Source organism: Harpia harpyja, chromosome 17 (assembly GCF_026419915.1).
Source record: "Harpia harpyja isolate bHarHar1 chromosome 17, bHarHar1 primary haplotype, whole genome shotgun sequence".
Taxonomy (NCBI): domain Eukaryota; kingdom Metazoa; phylum Chordata; class Aves; order Accipitriformes; family Accipitridae; genus Harpia; species Harpia harpyja.
Genome location: NC_068956.1, coordinates 180,408 through 197,690, shown reverse-complemented (window position 1 = coordinate 197,690; position 17,283 = coordinate 180,408). Strand labels below are relative to the sequence as shown.

At 68.0% G+C, this 17,283-nt stretch overlaps 3 protein-coding genes across 7 annotated transcripts; 1 reads left to right on the top strand and 2 right to left on the bottom strand.

Moving 5' to 3' along the window:
• Nucleotides 1–1,221: 1,221 nt before the first annotated feature.
• Nucleotides 1,222–5,322, bottom strand: LOC128153551 (FH2 domain-containing protein 1-like). The gene is made up of 10 exons (XM_052812986.1): nucleotides 5,151–5,322; nucleotides 5,003–5,064; nucleotides 4,403–4,505; nucleotides 4,251–4,336; nucleotides 4,060–4,160; nucleotides 3,907–3,977; nucleotides 3,710–3,817; nucleotides 2,499–2,569; nucleotides 2,051–2,327; nucleotides 1,222–1,959 (listed from the first exon to the last, which is right to left on the bottom strand). Exons 3-10 carry the CDS (start codon nucleotides 4,421–4,423, stop codon nucleotides 1,312–1,314), a joined length of 1,383 nt encoding a protein of 460 aa, XP_052668946.1. The 5' UTR covers nucleotides 4,424–4,505; nucleotides 5,003–5,064; nucleotides 5,151–5,322; the 3' UTR covers nucleotides 1,222–1,311.
• A 1,325-nt stretch (nucleotides 5,323–6,647) lies between these two features.
• Nucleotides 6,648–14,166, bottom strand: ARFIP2 (ADP ribosylation factor interacting protein 2). 5 transcript variants are annotated; one of them, XM_052812789.1, is made up of 9 exons: nucleotides 14,024–14,166; nucleotides 12,918–13,025; nucleotides 12,624–12,759; nucleotides 10,891–11,001; nucleotides 9,761–9,876; nucleotides 9,290–9,511; nucleotides 8,802–8,959; nucleotides 8,518–8,692; nucleotides 6,648–8,153 (listed from the first exon to the last, which is right to left on the bottom strand). In XM_052812789.1, the coding sequence occupies exons 2-9, from the start codon at nucleotides 13,014–13,016 to the stop codon at nucleotides 7,998–8,000; spliced, it is 1,173 nt and encodes a 390-aa protein (XP_052668749.1). In that variant the 5' UTR covers nucleotides 13,017–13,025; nucleotides 14,024–14,166; the 3' UTR covers nucleotides 6,648–7,997. The 5 variants fall into 5 exon arrangements, with proteins under 5 accessions (XP_052668749.1, XP_052668750.1, XP_052668751.1 ...); XM_052812790.1 differs by having other exon boundaries at nucleotides 12,624–12,732; nucleotides 14,024–14,164; XM_052812791.1 differs by lacking the exon at nucleotides 10,891–11,001 and having other exon boundaries at nucleotides 14,024–14,164.
• Nucleotides 14,167–14,216: 50 nt separating this feature from the next.
• Nucleotides 14,217–15,458, top strand: TIMM10B (translocase of inner mitochondrial membrane 10B). Its single transcript, XM_052812794.1, has 3 exons — nucleotides 14,217–14,378; nucleotides 14,538–14,633; nucleotides 14,735–15,458. The coding sequence occupies exons 1-3, from the start codon at nucleotides 14,340–14,342 to the stop codon at nucleotides 15,008–15,010; spliced, it is 411 nt and encodes a 136-aa protein (XP_052668754.1). The 5' UTR covers nucleotides 14,217–14,339; the 3' UTR covers nucleotides 15,011–15,458.
• The last annotated feature ends 1,825 nt before the right edge of the window (nucleotides 15,459–17,283 follow it).

Genomic DNA, 17,283 nt, shown 5'->3' with positions numbered 1-17,283 from the left:
ACCCTGGCAGCAAGGAGAGCCCAGCAGCACCCTGGCCTGCGCAAACAGGGCACAGCCAGGAGGTCGAGGGCAGGCATTATCCTCCCCTCTGCTCAGCCCTTGCTAAACCACATCTAGACACCCCATCTAGTTTTGGGCCCCCAGTACAGGAAAGACCTTGACAAACTGCGGCGAGTTCAGGGGCGGCCACTGCGCCCGTTAGGGGCTGGAGCACCTGCCCCGTGAGGAGCTGCTGAGGGACCGGAGCTTGCTCAGCCTTCAGGGGAGAAGGCTGCAGACCTAAGAGCAAGCTGCCAGCACCGATGGTGAGCTTCTCGAGGAAACAGAGCTGGGCTCTTCACAGTGGTGCACAACAAGAGAAGAAGAGACTACAGGCATCGGTGGAAATGAGAACTTCAAGCTGGACACCGGGGAAAGCTTTTTCCCTGTGAGGACCATCCAGTATTGGAGCAGGTTGCCGAGAGAGGCTGTGCAGCCTCCCTCCTTGGAGCTTTTCAGGATGCTACTGGATGAGGCTGTGAGCAGCCTGGTCTGACCCCACAGCTGCCCCTGCTTCGAGAAGGAGGTTGGACCAGCAACCTCCGGTGTCCCCGGCCAGCCTGGCCCCCGCCTGGCTCTGCTTCCCCTCCCTGATCACGCTTCAGGCTGGGTTGCACCCCCCCCACCCCACGATGGCCCCCTGGGACAGGCTGCCAGGACAGGAGGGACCAGCACTGGGGTCGTGACGGTGCTGGCCGGGCCACGGTGATGGGACGGCATGAGCAGCCCCACAGAGTGGCTGGGCCAGGCTGGGGCAGGGGGTGGCCAGCCCGGGGAACAGCTCCCACGGGGGACAGGGTCCTGCACCACCCGCCTCTGCGCCGCCTGGCACGGCCGGCACCAGCCCAACAACAAAGGGCACAGTGATGGGGCCGGCGGAGGGCCCGCTCGGCGGGGACACGGCCCCGGGCCAGCGCTGGGGCAGCACCGGGCAGGGGACGCGGCTGATGCGGCGGCAGCACCAGGCGCTGCGGCAAGGCCACGAAGCCGCAGCATGGAGGCGGCGGGCGGGGAGCTGCAGCCACGGGGCCCCCCAGGCAGCTGGGCCAGCACCGCGCTGTGCCGTGCCTGACGCAGGCGGCCGGGTGCTGCCACGGCCTCGCGTGATGACAACACGGGGCGGCGGACACACCCAGAGTGTGGCCACCACCCAGGGAGCAGGAGGCCGGGGAGATTCTCAGATTTTTATTATCACAACAAACCAGACAGGAGCAGGGACATGGGGAAGGATAAAACCAGAGCCCGGCCCAGCAGCCCCGGCCCCGCAGCCCCTCAGCTGGGGGGGGCTCCATGTCCCTTCCCGCCCGCCAGGCGCCAGAGGAAGCCCAGCAGGGCAGAGCCCTCGGGGGGGGCAGCCGGGGGCAGCTGGGGGCACGCTGACCTGCTCTGGGCCCCGCTCCGCTGGAAGAGGCTGGCCAGGCTGAAGAAGGGCGTGGGGCTGGCGGGGGCTGAGGCTGTGGCCGGGGGGGGCGGCTCGGGCAGGCAGAGCTCGGGGCCAGACTCGAAAAGCCCCCCCTGCCTGCTGGACGGGGCGCCTGGGGAGGGCTGGTCGCAGCCCCCCACCTCAGGCAGGGCTGGCAGTGCCGGGGCCGTGTGCCGCCGCAGTGGGGCCAGGGGGGCTCTGGGCAGCCAGGTGGGACTCTGCAGAGCTGGGGGCAGGCGGGGGCTCCCGCAGCCTGGGGGGCCGGGGGAGCCAAGGGGGTCATCCCCCCGTGGGGCGGCCAGGCAGGGCTCAGAGCTGGGGCGCGGGGAGCGGAGGCCGTGCCGGCCGGGCTGGGGTGTGAGCGGGAAGGGGCCACACGGCCCCACGTCCCGGGGAGCCACGTCCCACGCGGAGCACGTGGCGATGGAACGACGCTTCAGCCGCTCCCGCTCCAGCTGCTGCCGCCGGTGCTGCGCCTGTTCCCGCACCCGGTTCTCCTGCGGGGCAGAGGCGGGTCGGGGCTGGCCAGGCGTGGGGTGGCAGAGCCAACACCGGCCCCACACGTAATGGGGGCGCGAGGGCCGGTACCTGTGCAGCGGTGAGGAGTCGTCCCGCGAAGCCGTGCAGGATGGCACACAGGTCCTGCAGGCCGCCAGGCGCCGTGTCCTCGCAGAAGAAGTCGAGGGTGGTGGCCGTGGCACCGTGCATCCGCTCCAGCGCATCCCACGCCCCACGCAGCTCCTCCTCGGCCGCACACAGGAAGGGCTGCAGCTGCGGCCCCAGCCCCCCCGTGCCCAGGCTCCGGGCCCCCTCCAGCCGCCCCGCCAGCTGCCGCAGCTCCCCCTCCACCTCCGCCACCTCGATCCTGCGGGGATACACGGGTCACCCATCCTGACGCTCCACTCCCCTCTGCCCCCCCTCCCTGCCATGCCGCCCGCGGCTGGGACCCCTCCTGCCCCTCCGCTCCCACCCCCGGCGGGTGCCACCCCGTGGGGCAGGGTCCCCGCTCGGCTCTGGGACGCGGGGATGCCCTTACCGCGAGGCTGGGCCCACGTGCCGCAGCTTGCCAGGGAACTCCAGCAGGCTCTTCTCCACTCTGGCCGCCTCCTGTGGGTGAGAGGGGCAGCGAGCAGCCCCCACAGGGCTGGGGGCATCCCCAGGGCCCCAGCAGAGCTGCCCGCGCTGGAGAGCCAGACCTCGGGGGAACGGCAGAGGTAACTCTCCGTTTGCCTGGCAGGGCTGGGGCCAGCCCGGGGCATGCATCCCCAGCCAGACGTGCTGCCAGGTCGCTGCGGGAGTGACTTGGACCAACACCCGCACTGACCGGGAAGGACAAAAACGTCCTTGAAGGCACACGGGCCTTTGGGGGGGACTGTGGCAGCGGTGACGGGAAGGTCCAGACCCGGTCAAGGAGGGACAAGCCGGTGCCAAGGGCAGGAGGGCAGAAGGGAGAGGATGGAGCACGCTGCAGGCGGCAGCGCCGGCTCCCTGCAGGCAGAAGTGCAGCTGCCACTGGGCAGAGCAGGGGCGAGCATGGGAAAAACGGCACTGGAGCTCGTCTGCCAGGGAAAACAGCCTCCCCCGCATGCGGGCTGGGCGCATCCCTGCCGGGGCAGTGCAGTCAGCGACCTTGCACAGGGTAGGGGAGGGAGCAGGGTCTCCCCGGGCACATGCAGGTGCCCGCAGACATGGGGATCCCCCGGCGAGCCCCACTCTGGCTGCACCCCGCGGCTCCTGGGCAGCAGGAGGCAGCCGGGGACAGCCCAGTGGTGGCACGCCAGCTGGAGGCAACAGGCCCACGTGGCCAGGCTGGCCCAGGGCCTTCAGCAGCCGGTGGGCAGAGGAGCTGCCGCAGAGCCCGGCGCCTCCCAGGGCAGCACGGCTCGGCCAGGCCACGCTCCCTGTGTGGGCTGGCAGCCACAGCCCAGGACGGAGCCAGGCACTCGCGTGCCAGCTGCTGCCCGGAGAAGGGCCACGGGGACGGCAGATGCTGCCACAGGGACAGTGGGCAGGGGACCAGGACGAGGCCCTGCCCATCGCGGCCATGCCTGGAGCAGACCTGAGGGCCAGGGAGAGGAGCAAGGGGGTGCACAGGGAACACCTTCTGTTTCAGACCCACATCAGGGAAAAGCCCGCTCCAGGCACGGACCCAATGCTCTGCCAAGAACGAGCTCCCCCAGCAATTAATCCGGCCATGGCCCCCAGCAGTGCAGGGAGGCCAAACACCACAGCACCACCGGTGCTCACCATCGCCACGAAGTGCAGCAGGTCCACGCCCGGCTCGTTGGCCTTGGTGTCGGGCAGCTTCAGCAGTGAGGCGAGGCGGAAGCCGGCGGCGCTGCCAGCATAGCCGCCCTGGGAGTGGAGTGGGGGAGTCGCTGCAGCCCTGCTGCGCTGGGGGGGGGGACCAGGGGGGCCGCAGGCCCCCTGCACCATGGGCTCACCGAGTTCAGGTAGTTGCCGGCGCTCAGGATGAGGTGGAGGATGGTGTGCAGCTCCTCACACTCCAGCAGCTCTGGGGAGCAGCCGAGGGGTAAGTGGGGACAGGGACGGTGCCCCCCCGCCACAGTCCTGGCGCACCCCACAGTGTCACTCACCGACAGCGGCATCCGTCAGGGTCTGGATGGAGCTGCGCAGGGTGGTGAGCCGGGGGAAGAAGTCCTCCTTCAGCACCAGCAGCTCCAGGCGCTGGGTGTAGCTGGGGGCGAGTGTGGGGTGAGCAGGTGGGGGCATGGGAACCCCCCGGCACACGGGACCCCCCACGTACAGGGGACCCCCCAGCTCCTACCTGGGCACCTCTGTCAGCAGCAGCATGAAGAGCTCAGGGTCAGCGAGCTGGTGGGGGCTGCCGGGGAAGGACCGCAGCCGGGCCACCTGTGGGCAGAGAGGGGTGTCAGGGGGGCAGCAGGCCCCACCCCCCACCCCCACCCCAGCCCTCACCTCTGTGGCACTGGGCAGCATCCGGGAGAGCTCCAGCAGCTTCTCCGCACCGTAGGGCGCCCCGACACCCTCCTGGATGTCCCGCACGATCTGGCGGACAGGCCTGGGGGGACGTGTCAGACATGGGTGACCCCCTGGCCCGGCCACATGGGCAGCGCTCTGCCGCCTGATGGGGTAACAAACCCCCAGCAGCCAGCAGACCCCCCCATCCCTCCCAGGGGGGCAGACACCTCCCTGACCCCCTGCAGTGGGCATGGTGGGGGGCAGGGACCCCCCCACATCCATGCCTGGGTGCACAGGGCAGCAGGAGCCCCTATTCCCCACCTGTGTGCGGGACCCCGGAGGGGAGCAGGTGCCCGCAACATCCCCCATGCTGGGACCCCTGGGGATAGCTCTCATTCTGCCCCCCCGCCACGGGCTGGACCCGGGGACACACACACATGGGTCCCTCCGTGTGCGGGACCCAGGGTGTCAGTTCCTGGGGGGGTGCAGGTTGCCGGGGGGGGGTGTCTCTCTGGAGGGATGGGACCATGTCCCCCGGGGGTGTCCGGGGGGTGTCGGCCGGGTATCCGGGGGGTGCCCGGGGGCAGCTCAGCTCACCGCTTGACCTGCTTGAGGAAGACGCCGAGGGCGAGGCTCCGCTTGGGCTCCAGCAGCGCGGCCTGGGGGGGGGCAGGCACGGGGCGGTCAGGGACCGCGGGGGGGGGACTCGGCCGGGACGGGGGGGGGACGACGACGCGGCTCTCACCGCGGGCGGCGGGCGCTGCCCCGGGGCGGCCCCGCGGGGCTCTCGGAAGAGCAGCCGGAGGCGCGGCAGGTCCAGCCGCGGCGGGGCGGCCCGCGGAGCCCAGACCGAGCGGCGGCCGCGCACCCGCGCCGCGGGCACCGGCTCCCAGTGCAGTGCCCGCAGCCGCCCCCCCTGCGCGGCCGCCGGCGGGGAGGGCAGCGCCGGGGGGGGCGGCCCCGGGGGGGGCGGCGGCGGCGGCGGCGCGGGGCGGCGCGGGGAGCCCATGGCCGGGACGGGACGGGACGGAGCACCGGCCGCCCCGCGGCTCCGGCGGCTCGGCCCGCCCCGGCCCCGCCCCGGCCCTGTCTCCGTCCCCGTCGGGGCTGGCGGCGGAGGGGAGCGCCGGGGCCACGGTGCAGACGTGGGGAGCCAGCCCCGGGTAACCCGGCCGGGTACCCGGCCCGGTGCCCTCCTCGGGGCCGTGGCACCCGGCGGGAGCCGCGCCCGGGGAAGGGAAACGCGGCCCCGCTGCAGGCGCCCGCCCCGCGGCGGCGGCCCCCGGGACCCTCCGAGCCCGGTGCTGCCAGTGAGACTGTGGCGACAGACAGCTCCCCGGTCCCGCCCGTCCCTGAGGAACGAGCCCCCTCTCCCGGGGTTACTCCCCAGCGTCTTCCCTATTCGCATCCCAGGCTGGAGCAGAGTTGCCCCGGCAGCCAGGTACCGATCCCTGCCGGTGCTTCAGGAGGGTGAGAACGGCTGCGGGGGATCAGAGCGAAGGCTCGTCGCCCCAGGACTCTGACGGCCAACCGCGGCAGATGCCCAGGGAAGACCTTAGGATGAGCAGGAGTCTCCCCCAGAGCCTTCTCCCGCCCTCCTGAGCCAGGGGCCAGGGCACCTGCAGCCCCCCCCGGAGGCAATTTCCCCCCCTGCCCTGGCCCAGTGCCCTCCTCAAGGTCCAGCATCCCACAGCTGGGCTCTTCCAATAGCAGCTGCTTGTCTAAACCCAATGCCGGGGCATGGCACAGGGCATCCCTGCCTCTTTTGGGGACGGTTTGGGGCTTGTCTCATGGTCTCCTGCTGGCCCCAGGCAGCCACGATCCCACCGCAGGGCTGGTGGAGCCCCGAGCCCCCTGAGAGACATTCCCACACAGTTGCTGATCTGGGCAAGGCCGAGCACAAGCAGGATCAAGTGGTCCTGCTCACCACTCAATCCTCCGGCTGCCAGCTCCCGGCACAGAGTGGCCCTGGCCCCTTGCTGCGGTGCCGGCAGCCCAGGCAGGGGGACACAGCTCCTGCAGCTGGGCTGGGAGAGCACTGGGCAGTGTGGCCCCCCGCTGCCCGCAGGGCAGCTCTGCTGCCTCCCCAGACCCACCTGGCTCTGGCCCCCGGGAGGGCAGCGGCAGGGGATGGTAGCCTGCGGCAGGGCCAGCCTCACCGCCCCCCCCCCCCCCCCCCCCCGGCAAATCAGCCTCCAGCCCAGGGGGGGCTCCGGCCCACTGCTCTGCACACACACAAGCAATCTGTACCGCTTTATTCTGGAGTCTTACAGAAGTTGGGAGGGAAGAGGGGGTCAGACCTTCACCAGGAAAGGGGGGGGTGTCAGATCCAGACATTAAATTACCAGGGATTAAATTAGCAAGAAAAACAAACTGTTTTGTCTCAGGAGAAAGTGCCCAAGTGCTGCATGTGGCCAGGGCTGGAAGCAACACTCAGCTGGAGCAGGACAGAGCTCTGGCCCCTGGGACGCTGGCCGAGGCCCCAGCCCCGCCGTGCATGGCACACGCACCCTCAGCACACGCAGACAGACATGCACATGCACCTGCCCGGGACGCGGCCAGCGTTTGGTCCTTGGTTGAAGTCCCCGCAGCCCGGTGGCCCCAACAGGGCCGAAGCATCAGGGTGGCAAGAGGACCCGCATCTGCCCAGCACCCACCTGCCCACACTTCGCTAGCAGCAGTGCGCGGGGTCCCCCCCAGCCCCCAGGATGGGCCCCCCACCAGACCCGGCAAGCGCGGCCCTGGAAGCAGCCGGCATGGCTCACCCTGCGCATGGGGGAGTGTAGTGTGAGGCTGGGGGGGGGGGCGGCCCCCAGTTCAGCTGGGGAGGGAGTGCAAGAGCAGCTACCTGGGAAACACCAGGGATCAGCCAGGAGGGAGACGGAGCAACCCCAAAGCTGGGAAAGAAAGCAGGAGCCCCTGCTGCCAGCCGCGGGGGCTGGGAAGCCACAAGCCCCCCCGGGCCAGGGAGGGGACCCGGCCGTCCGGGTGCCATCCCTCCATAGCTTCGTCTTCATTTGGAATCGAACACTTCTGCCGCAGGGCAGGGGTATTCCTGGGCTGGGCCCCAGGGAGTGGGGAGCCCCACGGAGGAGGCCCGGTGGGGGGGGCACGCTCCCGTCCTGTCCCAGGGGAGGCAGAGGGAGAGCTGTGGAGTGTCCCACCCCACCCAAGGCATGTGGTGGGGTCTGGGGCGCAAGTCCCCAGCGAAGGAGGGGTCTGCTGCCCCCCAGGGTGCCAGGAGGCAGGGAGGGCTCCCGGCCGTCATGCCAGGGGGGTCTGTGCTAAGGGAGCGTGGATGAGCTGGGCAGGGCTGGGCTCTGCCCCAAGGGGGAGATGTGGGATGGGGGAGCCCCGGCCTCTCTGGGCTCCTCTCCCCAGGCAGGACCAGGGCCCCGCTTGCAGCCTCCCATTCCCCCCCCAAACCAGGCCCCCCCATGCCCGGTGGGCGAAGCCCAGCTGCAGCAGGGCCCAGGCCGCGTCCCCTGCTCTCTCCGTGAGCACGCGGCCCGGCCCCGCGCCAGCGGGCAGAGGTCGGAATTCAGGTCCATAGTGCCCCCAGCCAGAGCACGTGGGGGGCAGAGGGGGCGGCTCACTGCTCCTCCAGCCAGGAGGGCTTCTCAGCACCCGGGGTCTTCAGCTTGATGTTGAACTGCTTGAGGGTCTGCTCCAACTGCTGCTGGTTCCCAGCGAAGTAGGCAGAGATGGCGTTGTGGAAGAGCAGTAGCTGCTTGTGCATCACCTTGATCTGGGAAGAGCAGGAGGGGTCAGCCTGCAGCGAGCCAGCTCCGCTGCCCAGCACCCAGAGAAAGGGCAGGGAGCAGAGACACGGCACCCACCCAGTGCAGGAGGGGGAGGTTGGAGCTGCTGCCAGCAGCTCCCAAAAGCTAGCCCTGAAAGCCAGGAGAAGGCCACACGGCAGCAGCCATGACAGCGAGAGGTGGGCAGAGATGGGCGCTCCCCTGCCATTCCCTGTTCACAGGTGCTGTCCGCCCAAAGAGAGATGTCAGGGGGGCGGCTGCAAGGCAGCATGGCCAAGGGACACAACACGTGCACAGCAGACCCCCACTCTGCGCCCCATGGCCCCTTCCCAGCCCCATGGCCCTCCCCACCTTGTTCTCCTCCAAGAACTTGAGCTTGATGGCCACATCAGCACGCAGCTTTTCGTACTTGTCCTTGTGGCTCTGGAACTGGCTCTGGGCTGCGTCCAGCCGGCACAGGGTGCTAGCATCCCGAGGGCCCATGCTCAGCTCCTCCAGGTCTGTGCGGTACGCATCGTACTCCAGCCTGTGCAGGGACAGCCAGTGTCGGAGCTACACTGCGGCTCCGCAATTCCCCCCCGGGGACGCCCGGCACCCATCAGGAACCCGGCCTGCGGGCCACGCTGCCGTTCTACCTGGCTGTCTCATACTGTTTGACCGTCATGAGCGTGTCTTCCATGGTCTTGTTCACCAGCGTGTTGATGCTGGAGACAAAGAAGTTGACAGCCCCCAGTAGTGTTTCTCCGTTCTTGCAGAGCAGTTTCTGCGTTTCTGCGTTGTAACCAAACTCCTCCTGGGAGAGGAGGACGAGTCAGGGTCCATACCAGCAAGGCCCCCTCTCTCCTCCCACAAGCCCAGAATCAGCCTGGCCTTGGGTGCTCCAAGGAGGTGCTGGGACACGGCCCTTCACGCTCTCCCCTGCCCCGCAGCCTTCGCTGAGCACTGTTATCCCCAGCCTCCTCCTGCTTCTCCTCACACACCCGGGGTGCTGCGGAGCAGAGAGCTGCCCCCGGCCATGCTGCAGAGCCCAAGGTTGATTTGGGTCTCTAGGTCTCCTCCCCAGGCACGAGGGGCTGCAGCACAGGCAGAGGCAAGGCAGGTGCCACCTCCCCCGTGGGCATACCTGCAGCTCAGGAGACTTCTGGCTGAGGTCCGCAAAGGCATCCCCCAGGGCATGCTGTGTCTGCACCAGGCTGTAGAAGTGGTTGGTGAGAGCCCGTGCAAGCTGCAGCACACACTCGTACTTGCGCTTTGTCTCCCGGAGCAGCTCAATCTGCGTCTCCAGCTCGAGGTCCACAGTGCGGGAGCCCCGGCCAAACCGCTCCGAGATCAGCTGCTTGGTACACTGCAGGGCAAGGGAGGAAGGCATCAGGAGGCCCCAGGTCCCTGGCCAACGGGAAGGGCTCCTTGCTGTTGCAGGCAGCTGCAGCACAGCTGTCCCCACAAATTCTGTGGGGAGATCCCCAGATGCATCCTCCACCTCCCGCTGCTCCTTCGCCCCTAGTGCAGGGGCTGGCCCAACCCTTCTCAGCCTGCTGCACGGCGGCCCCGGCAGTGAGCCAGGCCATCCCGATGGTCCTGGGAAGCAGCTCACCTTGTACGTGTTGATACCCCATTTCTTGACAATGTCAAACTTCTCCACGGCGATGCCACGGACAACTTCCTCTCCTCCGACGGCTGGGCTGGGGTGGGGCTGGTGCAGCCCAGAGCCTGGAACAGACACAGCCCCACGCGGCATCAGCGCAGCAGGGCAGCAGCACCCGTGAGGGCACAGGCCAGGCTGCTCACCCAAAACCAACAGTGCCTTCACAGCGGGGCACTGCGGCTGCACCCAGAGGGCTCAGGGCACTGGGAGGAGCGCAGGACTGCCACAGGGCTGCATTGGGGTTCAACAAAGCCCATGCACAACAGGTTTGTGGTCCAGGCAGCACCCAGCCCTGCTTGGGAAGCTGCCACTGCACCTGCTGTGGTGCAGCGCTGGGCACCTCGCCCTGCTCAGGCCCCGGTCCGGAACAGCTCTCCCCCACCAGCAGCAAGGGTACAAGCCGGCAGCATTAACAGGCTCCAGCCCATCTTGCACTGCTGCGTGCCTAATTGGCTTGCAGGCATCATGAAGCGACACCTCGTGCACGCAGCAGGGAACCTGCTCCTATGAGCCCTTCCAGAGGGGTCCCACGCAGGGCCCCGGCGCTGGCAGCAGTGGCAGCTGACCTCACAGGAGAAGGCACTGACCCCAGCCTACCTCGTCGCCAGCCCAGCCACCCCTCCTCTTGCAGACGGGGCCCCAGCGCCTTCCGTGCTACACCGTGCTACTCTCAGCCCAGAGCAGCGTCCTGCCTGACACCTCTCCTCACCAAGCAGGCCACAGGAGAGAGGAGGCAACTGGCAGCACCGGGGGGAGGCAACCCGCGGGGGCTCCTTGCACAGCCAGGCTCCATCTGCATCTCACCTTTGAGCTGCCCGGCACCCTGGCAGCGCCATCCTCTCCCCCCCAGCACCCAGACCAAGACCTTGCTGTGGCTGCTGGGGGAGGCGAGTGCTGGTCTTCCTCCCACAGCATCGGGCTCGCCTGCCTGCACGCTGGCGGCTATGTGGGGTTGCAGCCAAGTCTCTGTGCTCTGAGGGACCCCAGCACTAAGCAGGCACCCTAACCTGGGGTGAGGGACCCAAGCCCAGGTGGGAGGGGCCATAGAACGCCAGCCAGGGGCTGGGTGGCCACAGTACCTGCGGAAGCACCAGCCTGGTTGGCCATCCTGCTGGCGGCAGATGCACTGGGGGAGACGGATGGTCCTCGGGGTGGGTGAGGTTGGACAAGACAGCCTGGAAATGGAGGGGCTGGCAGGTGTTGAGCAGAGAGGGGCAAGAGGAGATGGGGCGGTGTGACGGGCACGGGGGCAGGAACAGCCAGGACAGAGGATGAGTGTGCAGGCGGGATGGCAGCAGGGGAGAGCAAGGGGAGCAGATGAGTGTGACGTGAAATCACAAGACATGGCTGGCTGCCAGACGGATACCTCCCGCACCAGGTGCTCCCTCCCCACTCCTTCTGTCCCATCAGCTGGGGTCACTGTGCCCCGTGAGCCGAGAGCTGGACAGGCCCAGCGTGACAGACAAAGAGGGACAGCAACCACAGCACACACCTCCTTCTGCCACCTGCTCGTGCTGCTCTTCGGCACAGCAGGCTGGGAGCAAATGCACACATCCTCTCTGCCTGTGCAAATCCACTCACTCAAGCCTAGCACAGCACGGAGCAGCTGTCTGCTGCGGAAGAGCCCACTGGGGCAAGTCAGGGGACAGAGACTCGTGTGAAATAGGACCATGAGGGACAGAGGGCGAGAGACACGGCTGCACCAGAGCTGCCTCGGCAGTGCCAACTTGGCCCAGCCCAGCCCAGTACCACCAACGCTCACCATGGACCCACTGGGCCACCGCTGCCCCGTGCCTGGGCAGAGCTCCCTGAGGGGTGCGGGGAGCAGCAGGGCCCTGGGGCTGTGGCACTCTTGCCCACACCGCTGCCTGGCAGGCAGGACGCTCGCAGCTGGGCCTTGCCGTCAGGAGCACCCGCAACCCCAGGACCAGCCTGAGCAACGAGAAAAGGAAATGAGTGGAGAGAGTAGGGCTCAGAGCCGCCCTGCCCTGTCCCACCACGGGCAGGCCATCCCCGGCACAACCACCGGCACCGGCGCATCCCCAGAGCTCCCCAGGACCAGAGAAGAGGTGGGACACCGGAGTCTTTCCTCACCACCGGAGGAAGAGCCTGAGAGCTGCTGTGCGTCAGCATGCTGTAAAGCCCAGGCACCACAAGCCACTGCCTGTGGCCCCGGGGTCCCCCACATGACCGGCCAGGCCCTCCCCAGCGGGAGGCCCCACACCTGCAAGAGAGGGGAGCACCCAGGGCCCAGCCCTCCCACAGCACCCCGTGCAGCCTCCCTGTTAGTTATGGCATGCGGGGAGCACCAGAGGAGCGGGGTTAGGGGGTGGCAGCCCCTCCAGTCCCAGGCAGCCAGGCTCCACCAGCCCATCAGCAGAGCCCAAGCCCGCCAGGGAAGAAAGGGAAGGAGCCGCCTTGCACTGGCAGGAGCCGCCATCCCGAGGAGGAGGCATTGTACCGAATGGTTGAGGCTCGAGACAGAGCTTCTGCCTGTGCACAGGACCCTCCGCAAGGCCCGGCCGGGGGCCAGCGCTCCCTGCCTGGCACCACCGCAGGCCGTGCCCCAACAGAGGGACCAGGCTCCCGGGCCCTGTGGCCCATGCAGCACACCTCCCTCCCCGCAGGCTCCCACAGCTCGACGGGGAACAGGAGGGTGGTGAGGCGAGCTGTGGCCTCCTTCCCACGATGGAGCCTCTCCATCCCACCTCTGCCGTCACGTGAGGAGCAGCACTGCCCTCGGCAGGCAGCCCCAGCTTTCCCCCACTGCCCCAGCCCCATCCACGCAAGCCTGTGCCGCGGTCCAGCCTACCTTTGATGGTGCTGGTGGGGATGATGCCTTCAGCCGTGCCCCCGTAGCCGCCAGAGACGATGCTGGTTTCATTGAGGTTGGGCCCCGATACCATCACCTGCTGCAGGTCCTGGAGCGGAGGGAGGAGCACAGGCAGCTGAGGCGCAGAGCCGGGACTCACGGCTGAGAGGACGGCCCGGCCCTGACGCAGAGGGCCTGGGGCAGAGCGGCACGGCCCTGCCCTGCCCACCCCACACAGCCCAAAAACCAACATCCCAGGGTCTGGCACGTCCCCACCCGGCCCCAGCCACAAACCTGCTCCAAGCCGTCGTCCTCTGGCAGGCTGCCCGTGTCCCCATTGCTGCTGATGGGGATCTCCATGGTGGCGGCCTTGCTCATGATCCCGTCCGACATCCTCAGGGCCTGCGAGGACACAGACGCTCTGCTGGAGCCTGGGGACCAGGCAGAGACAGAGACCACCCCCGTGCAGCTGGGGTCCCGGGGCTTCACCCAGCCAGGGAAATCCCGGGCTTCCCAGGCCAGGAGCCCACGGGGCCAAGGCCTGGGCTGAGCTCCCGATGGCCAGAGAGCAGGCGGAGGACAGCAGGCAGCTGGACCCACGCTGGCAGCCGCGTGCACCGAGCAGTCTCTGCGGCCGCTGCACGGCACGGCACGGCATTCCCTCGGGACACGCCGCCCCGGCCCTGCCCGTGGCCTCCTGGCTCCCAGAACGCTCCTGGCAGAGCCGCACATCCCGGAGGAGCCAGCCCCAGCTCCGGCTCACGGTACCGGAGCACGGCTGGCGCGTCCCCTCCCGCCCCTTCAGCCCACGGCTCGCACGTTTTGGAGAAGAGATGGTTCTCCCCCGCCCCTCACGGATCTCCGGGGTGCAGCAGCGGTCCGTCTGTCCCGGCTGGGTGGCAGACCATGCCCCGGGACAACCGGGGCTTTGCAGCAGATGAGCTCCTGGCCCAGAGCCCGGGAAAAGGGAGCCAAGAGCCACGTCGGCAAGCCGGGCCGCGCACCGGAGGGAGGAGCAGCAGCGAGGGCCCCGCTGCGCCCAGACCGGTCCGAGCACATTCCCGGGCAGGTGGCTCCGGGCACCCCAGCGGGGCCGTTAGCCGCCTGCCCTGGCGGGGCCGCAGCCCCGACGGCGGCTGGACCCCCGGGAGAGGGCCCTGCCCTGCCTGGAGGGGACGAGGCCTGTGTGCCGACGACGCGGCACCCCCCCCCACCCCGGCCAGCAGCCCCCGCAGCTGGGGAACGGCCCCTGCAACAGCCCCGGCCCCGGCGCGGGGAGACGAGCGCACGGGAGGAGACGGGGCCGGCGGCCGCCCAAGGGCTCTCCGCTGGGAGACGGCGGGCAGCCCGGGGAGCGCCCGGCCCCCGGCGGCCCCCCCCACCCCGCAGGCCAGGCTCACCTGCCCGGGCACCCGCCCGCCCTCCCGGGCACCCGGCGGCCCCGCTTCCTCCGCCGGTGCCCCCGGCCCGGCCCCCCGCCCGCAGCTCGGGAGCCCCGCTCCGCCTCGGCCCGGGACGCGCCGGAAGCCGCGTCACCGCCGCCAGCAGGGGCCGCCGGGAGACGGGCCGGACATAGCGTCACCGGCGGGCGGCGGCGCCGCCGGGCGGAAGAGCCCTTCCCGCCCGGAAGCGCCGCCTCGGAGCCCCGGCGGCCCGGGCTGGCGCGGCCCCGCCGAGGGCGGCAGGGCCGGGCAGCCTCCCCTCCTCCCCCGGGGCATGGAGCCGGGCGCCGAGCACCAGCAGCAGCTCCGCAGCGTGAGGGCGGCCGGGGCCGGGGCTGGCGGGGGCTCGGCTGGGGGCCCGGGGGGGGGGGTCGGGCCGGCTGGGCTGGTGGGGGCCCGGGCGCTGCGGGGAGGGGGGCCGGGTTGGCGGGGGTCCCGGGGTGAGCGTGTGCCGGTGCCGCCTCTCTTCCAGCTGCGGGACTTCCTGCTGGTCTACAATCGGATGACCGAGCTCTGCTTCCGCCACTGCGTCTCCAATCTCAACTACCGCCTGCTCACCGGGCGCGAGGTGAGGCCCCGGGGCTGCCCGGGGGCGGCCAGAGCCCACGGTCCGGCGGGCAGGCCCCGGCCGGAGCCCCCCTCGCCGCTCTGATCCTCCCCGTCCCACAGGAGACGTGCCTCGAGAGCTGCGCCGGCAAGCTGGTCCACGCCAACCACCGCCTGATGCGCGCCTACGTGGCGCTGATGCCCTCCCTCGTGCAGCGCCGCGCTTCCAACTATGAGGCCAGCGCAGCCCAGGCGTCCCAGATCTCGGCCACGGAGGGACCAGCGGCGGCGGTGACGCCTGCCCTGCCGGGGGCTGGGGGACCAGGAACCGCTCCTGACCCGCTGGCAGCTCCGGGCCCTGGCGGACCCTCGCAAGGGGCTCCGGGTGCTGGCACGTAGCACGGCTGTCATCCTGGGTCGCACCTTCCAACGACGGCAGCGGTGGGCCGGGTGGCAACAGGACAGAGCCGGGCCCCATGTTACCGGCGGGAGAAGTAACGTCTTGGCACTGTGGCGTGGTCTGGGCCTCCACGTGCTGCCGGCAGCCCTGGTCCGGAGCCGCAGATCCACTCTGCGCCCAGACCTGGCCTTGAGCATCTGCGTCCTCTAGAGCGTCAGCATCGAGAGCCTCCTGGCAGTGGCCAAGCCTGTTCTGTGCCGGCTGGGGCTGGTGGGGGGTGCGGAGGGCACCAAAAAAGAAATGGCAGTGTCTGCCCTTCCGGCCAGGGGAGTTCCCTCCTGAACTGTGTCCTAACAGCTCCTGCGCTGGGTTTTCCTGCTCCAGACCTGGGGCGCTAGTATTGCAAGGAAATGGTTTCCTAGTGCTAATAAAACATTTTTTCATTAACGTTTTGCTGTTAATGTGTCGTGAGGGTGAGTAGAGCCCTGGCCCTGCTGGTCCCTCCTGGGCGGTGCACCCCATGGGGGCAAGTGCCGCCCTCCCTGGGGCGCAGGGTTGGCGTTGCTCGTTCCGGGAGCCCTTTTGTCCCCACTTTGGCTGTTGGCATCAGAACAGGCTGCAGAGTACGGCTCTGCGGGTACGAGTCCTTCCTCAGTGAGGCAGCAGAACCATCCTCGTGGAGCACAGCCAGGTCTGACCCTGGGTACAGCAAGGAGGTGGTGGAGGCAGCTGAACCCGGTGGGCTTCAGAGTGGGGTTAGTTCAAGGCTGTGGCGGGTCAGGGCTTGCCAGGTCCAGCCACCGAGGCCGAGTGCGTTCCCGGGTGGTGCAGGGCACGCCGGCAGTGTTGGTGCAGTGGTACAGCCCCCCGGGCCACGCTGCAACGTCAGGACCAGCCAATGTCGTGTTCTTGTGCAGCGAGTTGTGACAGTCCAGTACTTCCTTATCCCAACTACAGTACAGTGAGTCAGGACAATTAGGCACCCCCCAACTGCACCTGGGGCTCCTGTTGCCTGGATCTGTACCCGAGACTCCTGCTGCCTGCGTTGTGACTCACTCTTGTCATTGCCTGACAAGAATTAATGGCTAGAATGGAATTACACAGACCAAAGCCAGTCATCTCACAAACCGATAAACAGCGGTCCCAAGCGAGGCCCTTTGAGCTCTCCTGGACCGCAGCGGGCTGTGACCAGCATCTCCCACTGAGGGGGACGCTTCTTGGAGCTCGTGGACTCTCCAGTTTGCAAAAATCGGAGGACCGCTGCCGAAAGCTGACAACGGGACCTGGGCTGATACCCTTTGCCCATTGAAGCTCAACCCTTTGCCTGCTGAGAAATGCTGAGGCATTTGACGTGAATGTTTCACTGAATGAAAGGGTAATTTTTAACAGGTATACCTCTGTTTGTATATATCTATATCTATCTCTTAGTGTCTGTCTGCCTGCGTGTGTGAATTGACCTGGGTATCTGATAGTAGGTATAGTATAAATATTGCCCTTTCAACTCTATAATTAAGTCACTGTTGTGATTGTAGTAAATACTATTGAATCACTTTGTAAATGTTAAATTAGTCAAGGATTAAGTGCTGCTAAATCTTGTGATCCTTAAACTGTGGATGAATCTTAGATGGCTGCTGGTGCACATACATAATCCCTTAAAACATAAACCATTGCCCAAGTCTGGGACTAGGAGTGGATCCAGCCACACCTAAGGTCCTTCAGGAGTTTAGAAAGCAAGGGGGTCTTCCCTGAACCTTGTGACTCAATGGGAGGGGCTCCCCTACCCTTTTGTGTGTTCGGTCTCTGCATAAATCATTCTAGTTTGATTCCAACTTGACTTCCTTTGTACACTTCATCCACGTGTTAAGTAATAGAGCGAACCTTGCCATCCAACTTTGTGAAGTCGCACTTTTACAAACTCCTATTGCATCACTTTTGCTAATACCCTTGACGGTGATTCTTTAAGTGGCCCAAACCACTCATTCGCGATGGTGACAGGCGCGGAGTCCGCGGGGCGTTGCCTCTGCTGGCAACTGCGTAAACACCCAGCCTCGGCCTGCGCCTGACCGGCACATGCTGCCGCTCCAGCTCCTGTCTCGCTGGCAAGGACTGACGGATGCCGGTGGAGTGTGGGCGCTGGGTGCCCACACCGGCGCTCTGCCCAGGAGATGCCCCATGCCCCGCTCTACTCCAGCCCCATGCAGGCGGCTGGGGCTGGAAGCCAGCTGGCACTGCCACCTCCCCAAGGGACAGCCACCGGCTGAGACATCTTTGC